We start from the raw sequence: 8,069 nt of genomic DNA on the forward strand, positions 1-8,069 counted from the left end.
GGGAATGAATATGAAGTGACCCGAGGAACAGGCACAGCTTGTGAGCATGGCCTATTCAGATCCAGGGTCCATAGCATTTAAAGATGGCCACATGCTGCCTTCTACAGACCAGATTACCACCTCGGCTTGTGGAATGGAGGGCTTTGTGATGCCGTCTGGTGGCGCGGTTCTGTCTTCTGTGAGGCGGACCTGACAAGGTTCACTCCTGGGAGATGACAGGCACTCTGAATGTCCTAGGACAGGGATGGCTGGTCTCCTCACGCGGATGAGGTTTGGACCATGTTGAGGTCTACCTACCTTCTGTGGGATAGTGACTATCCCTTGTATGTCTATATCTACATCTTCGTTGTTATCCTGATTATCTGGCAAGTGCGACAGAATTACCGCAGATTGAAGTGGGAACAGAAGAGGAGCTGCTGCCGGGTAGGGAAACCCTGTGACAGATCAATTTCCATGAGAACCAGAAGGATGCAGAGAAGGGGGGTGGAGGGAGGGGGTAGAACATAGCCAAGGGCAACGTAGGAGAGTTCCAAAATGGCATATAGATAAAAAAGGAAAAAGCAAACGTATATATGATCCTTGTCATATTACAGACATGAAAAAGAAAACAGTTCCAGCTTCACAATGTAATATTTTCTCTTTAAGCGTCACCGAAAAGTCAGGCAGAGGGCTAGAGATGCAGCATCAAGAGGTAAAGTCCCAGCGTCCCCTACGCCCTGCCCCTAGGAGAGCTCCCCACCTTCCTCTTCCCTATGACGCTGCCCAGGGCCACACGCTCTCCCTTCTGAGCCTCCAGAGCCACTAACTGCCCTAGATGGGGAACGGGAAAGTAAGAATGTTGAAACTTCTCTGCCTTACTCCCCTGACAACAAGAACTGAGGAATTAAGAAGCCCTTAGCAGTCACTGAGTGAGAATTCATTTCACCTGCAGGGCTAGCAATAAAAAAAAGCATAATATTAATTATCCCTCCAGGGGAACATATGCTGTAAACTGCGATGCTATAGCCAAATAACCCCGTAGAATACTGAGTTTAGGTACTCAGATTCCTCTTGCTGAGCTATAGGCTGACTATTCAGATTCTTGTAAAACGCCCTAAAATGCTCATTCACCACCTAACACCGTGTCCTGATCTCTCAGCCAGGAGACTTTGCCGAGAAGAAGCTGAGAAGCCGTGGGAGCTGCTGACTATCATGAAAAGGTGACCTCTTGACCTTTGTGGTCTCTGAGCTATAATGATTTTTTTTTTGCCTGCTCTGGGATGGGGTGAAAAAGGGGTAACCGTTTCCATTCCCACCTACCCCCAGTCTGCTCACGAAATCTATCCAATTTCTCCTTCCCAAGGAGATTCATGCACCCCACCCGGAGCCCTCTTTGTTACTTAGCCTCTCTGGGTTTGTAGGTTGTGCGTGAATATCCTTTAGCTAACAGCTAACATCTGCTTTTATGTGAGTACACACCATTGTGTGTCTTTCCGAGTCTGGGTTACCTCACTCAGGATGATTTTTTTTTTCTAGTTCCATCCATTAGCCTGCAAATTTCATGCTCTTTTCTGGAAAAGGGAAACAGAGGAGGAAAGGAATTGGGGGAGAAGGGAGGTGAGAGGGGGTCTGGAAGGAGCGGAGGAATGGGAACTTCCGTTAGGATGTGATCTATCAGAGAAGGAAAAAGGGGGTGGGGATAGCTGATGGAAGGAGAAACTCACTGAGGAGGTGAGGTCACCAGCTGAGAGGTTGTCAGGGCAGAGATGGTTCACACCTCAGGAGGGAAGATCCACCCGACATCCAGTTCCCTCTGTTAGGGTCTCAGCGGTTCCGCATTTCAGAGCCGCCTTTGCACACTTTGCGAAGGACATCGCTGGAGTTGCACTGAGACACCAAGTTGATTTAGGATAAAGAGGTCACCCTGTCACCTGCTTCCAGCTACTCCCTTTCAAGGACAGAGCCCCGGGTCTGACCTCCTGTCTGTCTGGGGCGAGGGAGCAGTTGCTGGGACCCCTTCAGTCCATCATCTTTGCTTCGACTTAAATTCTAGAGGCTGTGAATGACCCCAATGTTTCTCTGGGCACGGCAGCAGGGACATCCCCTACTTTGAAGGGTTCCCATGAGGACCTCATTTGCCACAGTGTAGGCTCAGAACTGTGGGCCTGGAGGAAAGGGTACAGCAAGCCCCAGACACGTCCTTCCATCATTAACGGTGGCTGTTTTTCTCTTCCTAGCCAAAGCTGGCTCCCCAAGGAGGAGCGTGTGCGGCAGCTCCTGTGTGTAGATCCCTGCTGCCAAATCTGTGATGCTGCAACTCTAGAGATTCAGCAGTTGCTGGAGAGCGAGCAAAGTCAGATCTCCCCTGCTTTGTTGGGACTGCCGCAGGACTCTTCTTGCCTGGAGATGTTGCCCATATCCAGTGAGACTTTTGAGCAGAACGTGGAGCTTCATTCCAGACCCTCCACAGACTTTCCACCAGCACCTGTGACCCAAACACTAACAGAACACTTAACACAGTCGACCAGCACAGTTGGTGTCCAACAGCTCTGTGCGGATCACCTCCTGGCAGGACAGGGATTTCATCGGGCAGACATGTCCATGGTCTCTGAGGCTGCAGCTTCTTCAAGGCTTAAGGAGCCTGTGGTTTTAGTGAATGCAGAAGAGATGACGCACAGCGATCTATGCTATGACTACGTCCAGCAGATCCAAGACCAGCCGTCTTTCAACTCACAGACCCCTTTTAAAACCCTGAGCCCAGATAGTATTCATGTCACACATCCGATGACCCTGTCTCTTGTCACCACTGTCCCCCCGCCATTCCTCAATCCTGAAGTGGTAAGGCTTCTTGAGCTACATGTGAAAAAATTGATGCATTTCCAAAGATGGGGGCTTCCCAGACGTGTAGAGGAATCACTAAGGCAACTTATGCCACATCCCCCAATGTATTTCCAGCCAGAAAATAACCAACCAGTTTCTTTGATCCTCAACAATATTCCTCAAGACTATGTTCACAGGTTTGGGAGTCTTTCCCCCCACACCTGGTGCTCATATCCAGACAACCAACCTACTCAGATCTTTTGGGTGTCTCAGTGGTCTAATGCGGAGCTGGAACAAAAAGCATACTGCGGACAAATCACAAGCCCTGTGGAGAAGTCCTTATTCTCTCCTGACCATGACATTCTCCGTGGCATCTGGCTACTCTCCAAGGGACAGGTGAACGACTCCAGGAACAAACTCCCGAAGACATTCACCCAGTTATTCTGTGGCCTCCCCTCTATACACAGTGAGTCCTTGGTGGCTACCTTCTTAGGCACTCAAGGTCTCTCCAAGGACACACCCGAGCCCTCCTGCAAAGACCCTCACCTCTTGAAAGAGGGCTTGCCCTTCCTCCTACCGCCCCACTCGCCACCGACAGCAGCCCCTCCCTCTTCCTCAGCTTCTCCAAAAGAGTCTTTGTATGAGTGCCAAACTCAGATCAACGTGCCGTGTCTGACTCTGGCTGAGTGTAAAACCTTGGAATGGCACCTTCTACAAAGACAGCTTCAGCTACAGTGGGGCCTGCCAGCTGTCATCCCTGGATCTCCCTATGAGCAGAGCCACATACAGTATAAGCCATGTAATAAAGCAAAGCCCTATGAGATTTTAAAAGCTTCTTGGGCAAGAAAGTCCTTCTCAGTCCTCACCAGAGACCTCGTCTTTATCCCAGAGCATGCGCGCAGGCTGCTGGAATTCCACCTCCAGAAGCAGCTGATTCACCTGCGCTGGGGCCTGCCCCAGAGGATCCAACGCTCCATCCACTTGGTCCTCTCCTCCCCTGGCCAGCAGCCCCGGTCCTGCAGCAATGAGGCACTACCCAATGTGAGCATCCTGCAGCCAGGTGACCCAGAGGCCGATGGATCCCGTGACACGTTTGCAGTTGCAGTGGACAGAGGGTCAGTTCCCACACCTCACTTGTTTGGCCTGGCAAAGGCAATGTTGAAGACCCACATTGATTCCAAATGTGGACAGATCCACCAGGGCAAGGTTCCTGCCTGTGTCCAAAGTTCCCGGGAATGCAGAATTCCTAGGAGCTTGTCAGTAGGGGCTTCCTTCTCAAACATTCCAGCAAGCTGGCACCTGGAGCTACAGGCAAAAAATAACCCCGACCTACATCACAAAGCTGTTTCTCAGGAAGCAGAACCAGCAGCCCTCGACCAGGAGAAACAGGCCTCATCAGGCGCTCTCATTGAGCACTGTAAGCGGCCCCAAGCCCTACCTGCGGAAACCGTTAAGAAACTGGAGACAACGTTACGACATAAGTATCTGGCCTTCCTGTCAGGTCTGCCTGCCCTTTACTGCGTGACCCCCTCTAGATCAACATCCCCAGCAACTGTTAGCCATTCTACAGTCACAGAGATTATTCCTGGACCTGTCAAAATCCCACAGGAACCCCTAACTCAGGTGACCTTACTTGAAGACCCATATCGGAGTAGGCTTGAACCTTGTACTCAGGATGAGAACGAGGCTTCTGTGCACGTTGCACGGGATGACAACAAGGCTTTTGTGGACTTTGCGTGGGATGACAATGAGACTTCTGAGGACATTGCAGGAGAGGTCCAGCCTAAAGTGCAGGTGGCAGGGGGGACAGAGAAGGTGCCTCTAGAGACGCAGACAGAGATCTTGGCGAAACTGAGTTTCCACCTGAAGAAAAAGGTCCTAGAGATAAAGTTGGGATTTCCTGTAATAGCAAATGAGCTCAAAGAGTCAAATACAGTGGACCCAGAGCCTCTTGGGATTCTAAGGATCCCAGAAAGCACAGCACTACCACAACTGCCCAACACAGGGGATTCTCCTCTGACCCCAGATGCAAACAGGGTCCGCCTTGGTAAGCAGCCAGCCACTGCAGGGCAGGCCGTGTGCCACAAGCAAAAGCAACCTAGCTCCAAGGCAGCGCCCCATGGTTCTGCCCAGTGGGGCTCCAAGGCTTCACAACTCAGGAATACGACTGAGGCCCAAGTGCACTGTGTTCAGCTGGAGACCAATGGGGAAAAACCCAACCTAGAGAAAACCTTTAGCACTGAGCCTCAAAGCCCAGGCAAGAGCAAGTACTCAGCCCATGTCCACACACTGACAGAAAAGAGCCACAAGTCAGGGAAACCCAAGGCAGTGGGGGACCTCGAAGAAGGGGATGCAGGTCTTGGGCTTCCCCTGACCAGTGGGAAGACACACCATGATGGAGACGAGGAGCCAGAAAAGAGGCCTCCCCCTGAGACACCCCAAGGCTCCTCAGAGCAGAGGCCTAGATCTCATCCGCCCAGCCCCCAGGATCTCTCTGAGTTTGAGTTCCCAGATCCACCTCCAGAAGTCCTTATGGAGACAGACACTACACAGAACATGCAAGGCAGTCTGACCAAGGTAGACGCCATCCCGGAACCTGCAAGGAGTGCCAAGGTCCCCCAGCCTGTGGCCTCCAAGACTTCCCAGGGCTTGCCTTTCCCACACCCACCAACTCAGGGAAAACCTTTTAGGGGCCAAGCTTGGCAAGACCACATTTCACAGAGGCGGGTGATGCCAGCCTCTCCTCATGCTAGCCCCAGCCTTCCAAAGGCTGGCTTGAAAAATAAGATGAAATCCTTCCTTCACTCTATGAGCCCCAAGATAAAAGACAAAACCCACAATGAACTCACGGTCTCTACACCCGGGAAAGTGTCCAAACCCGGTCAAGAAAATGCTAACAAGGGTCTGCCTCAAGCCAAAAGCCCCACCAAGAAAACTAAGACAGAGAACTGCAGGGTGCCCAAGGCCCAACCTGCGTCCTCTGAGAGGCCAGTGGTCACATCGTTTTTAACTGCTCCCCACATTCTAGACAGTAAGCTCGGGCCAGGCTCTCGACAGCACAGCTCTGTCTCAGTAGCAGGCCAGCCCCTACACTGTCCTCGGCACTGCCCTCGATTGGCTCATGCCACTCAATACAGAAACCCACCCTAGGTCCCAAGGTTCAGCTTGGAAATGTTGTTCTGCTAATGGTGACCACTCAGGCTCTTCCTCTAGGCTCCCCCTCCTCGGTATCTTTAAAGAGCAGTATTATTGTCATTTCCTTTAATGAACAGGTGGATTAAAGAACCACCCAAAATATATTCTGTACCTATAAACAGTCTGTTTCTTCTTGTCTCTGATGTTTATTATTAAGGGGAGGTATGAAGGAAGCAACGACATCGACCCCATCCAGGAGCGGAGATTTAGCCCCAAGTTCACATGCTTGGTTTAGAGAAGTACCATTAGGCCGGGCGGTGGTGGCGCACGCCTTTAATCCCAGCACTTGGGAGGCAGAGGCAGGCGGATCTCTGTGAGTTCGAGACCAGCCTGGTCTACAGAGCTAGTTCCAGGACAGGCTCCAAAACCACAGAGAAACCCTGTCTCGAAAAACCAAAAAAAAAAAAAAAAAGTGAAAAAAGAGAAGTACCATTAGTACACCTTTCTTCAAGGGATGCCTCTGAGTTGATCAAAAGCAGCTAGCTAAAACAAAGACACACAGAGTGTATATGACAAATAGCACATCTGGGTCTGGGAATCTCCTTGCTCAACCCATTGGTGTCGGGAATGCTTCTAAGAACCCACCCAGAAGCCTGTGTCAGCGCCTTCGCCTGGTTTGTGTGTGTGGCCTAGGTGCCTCCTGGAAGGGGGATCCAGGGAAGGCTCAGAAACATACAGAGGGAGTTCTTGTAGTTGGGACACAGCCTCTGTGTTTCTGATGGGCACACAAGGAACAAAAGGTCAGTTTTCTTAACCCCAAAAGAAACTGAAGCAGGAGGCTAGCCCAAGGCCAGCACAGGAGTTCGGGACAGGAGTGCAGTCACTGTAAGCTGCTTGTGTGATAAAGGAATGAATGGGGCTTTAGAGTTTCTTGGCAAAGATCCCAGCATGAAGACATTATGTAAACATATTTGTGACCATTGAGGCCAACAGCTTGTACTGAGCTCTACTGCCGTGTCCTGTTCATATCATACACAGCTCTGTCGTTTTAGCCTACCCTCTCCTGCCACCTTCACTCTTCCAACATACTTTTATTATTTCATGTCTATGGGTGTTTTTCCTGCATATGTGATTGTGTGTTACATATGTGTATGAGCCCACAAAGGCCAGAAAAAGGCACAGATCCTGTGGAAAGCACAGCTAGTAGACTCTGCGGTGGTCAGGAAGTAGGACGTGCACGTGAAATTTGCCTTTTAATTGTGCTCAGGCTATTCATACAATTATTAATTACAATATCGTATTGCTATAAAGGTTAGACAGACATTTCCCTGGTGGGGAGCAAATGGGCAGATCACACTGCTGCAGGCTTCCATCGGGAGTCTTCTCCAGTTAGGATGCTTTTGTTTTGTTTGTGTTTTCATTTGTCTTTTTTTGGAGGGGTTGTTTTTGGTTTTTTGTTTTTCTCTGTGTAGTGCCAGATGTTCTGGAACTCACTCTGTAGACCAGGCTACCCTTAAACTCACAGAGATCCACTTACTTCTGCCTCCCGAGTGCTGGGATTAAAGGCATGTGCCACTGCCATTTGGCTTCCACTTAGATTGCTTTAGGAACTTGGTGGCTCAACCCATGTCCACCATGAAGTCCTCAGCTGTGCCAGGATAGGAAGATGGCACTTGTGGAGGTTCCAGAAAGGTCCTTGAGAACTTTCAGCTAGCTGCTGGTGCTCACCGGCAGCATGTGTGAGCTCAGCACACTGAAATGGGTTGCCAAAGCCAGAGCCACACACACAGGACAGTCTCCAAGTTGTCTTGCAGATGGGCATCAGTGTTAAGACTTGAGATGCTGACTTGGGAGCATGGCACAGCAATATAATTCTAGAGGATGTTGTAAAAGTTCCATTTTTGCATCATTTCCTTGATCCTCAGCTTTGCGCTGTCTGGGCTCACAGGTTAGTCTGGTTCACCAGCACAGCAACGCCACTTTGGGCTTAGCTCCTACCTGAGCTGCCATGGGGCAGGCTCCTGTCTTGCATTACTCTAAGTCACAAACTGGTTTTCAAGTTACACAAGATGGTTTCACTTATGTTGGCAGATCCTCAGAAGCTGAAGTTACAGGAAGTTAGGAGGAGACTGTAG

The 8,069-nt window shown here is 50.4% G+C and overlaps 1 protein-coding gene across 1 annotated transcript; it reads left to right on the plus strand.

The window, feature by feature from the left end:
• The first annotated feature begins 279 nt into the window (after positions 1–279).
• On the plus strand, positions 280–5,949 carry Spata31f1 (SPATA31 subfamily F member 1). Its single transcript, XM_057791015.1, has 5 exons — positions 280–423; positions 646–691; positions 1,139–1,199; positions 2,217–4,485; positions 4,552–5,949. The coding sequence occupies exons 1-5, from the start codon at positions 280–282 to the stop codon at positions 5,947–5,949; spliced, it is 3,918 nt and encodes a 1,305-aa protein (XP_057646998.1).
• The last annotated feature ends 2,120 nt before the right edge of the window (positions 5,950–8,069 follow it).

Source organism: Chionomys nivalis, chromosome 16, assembly GCF_950005125.1.
Source record: "Chionomys nivalis chromosome 16, mChiNiv1.1, whole genome shotgun sequence".
Lineage (NCBI taxonomy): Eukaryota > Metazoa > Chordata > Mammalia > Rodentia > Cricetidae > Chionomys > Chionomys nivalis.

Bases quoted from the DNA above. Each gene is read 5' to 3' on its own strand.
- Spata31f1 (XM_057791015.1), top strand. From the start codon at position 280: ATGTTGAGGTCTACCTACCTTCTGTGGGATAGTGACTATCCCTTGTAT. The intron at 424-645 runs GTAGGGAAACCC...TTTCTCTTTAAG, and splicing joins AGAAGAGGAGCTGCTGCCGG to CGTCACCGAAAAGTCAGGCA. The intron at 4,486-4,551 runs GCTTCTGTGCAC...GATGACAATGAG, and splicing joins GTACTCAGGATGAGAACGAG to ACTTCTGAGGACATTGCAGG.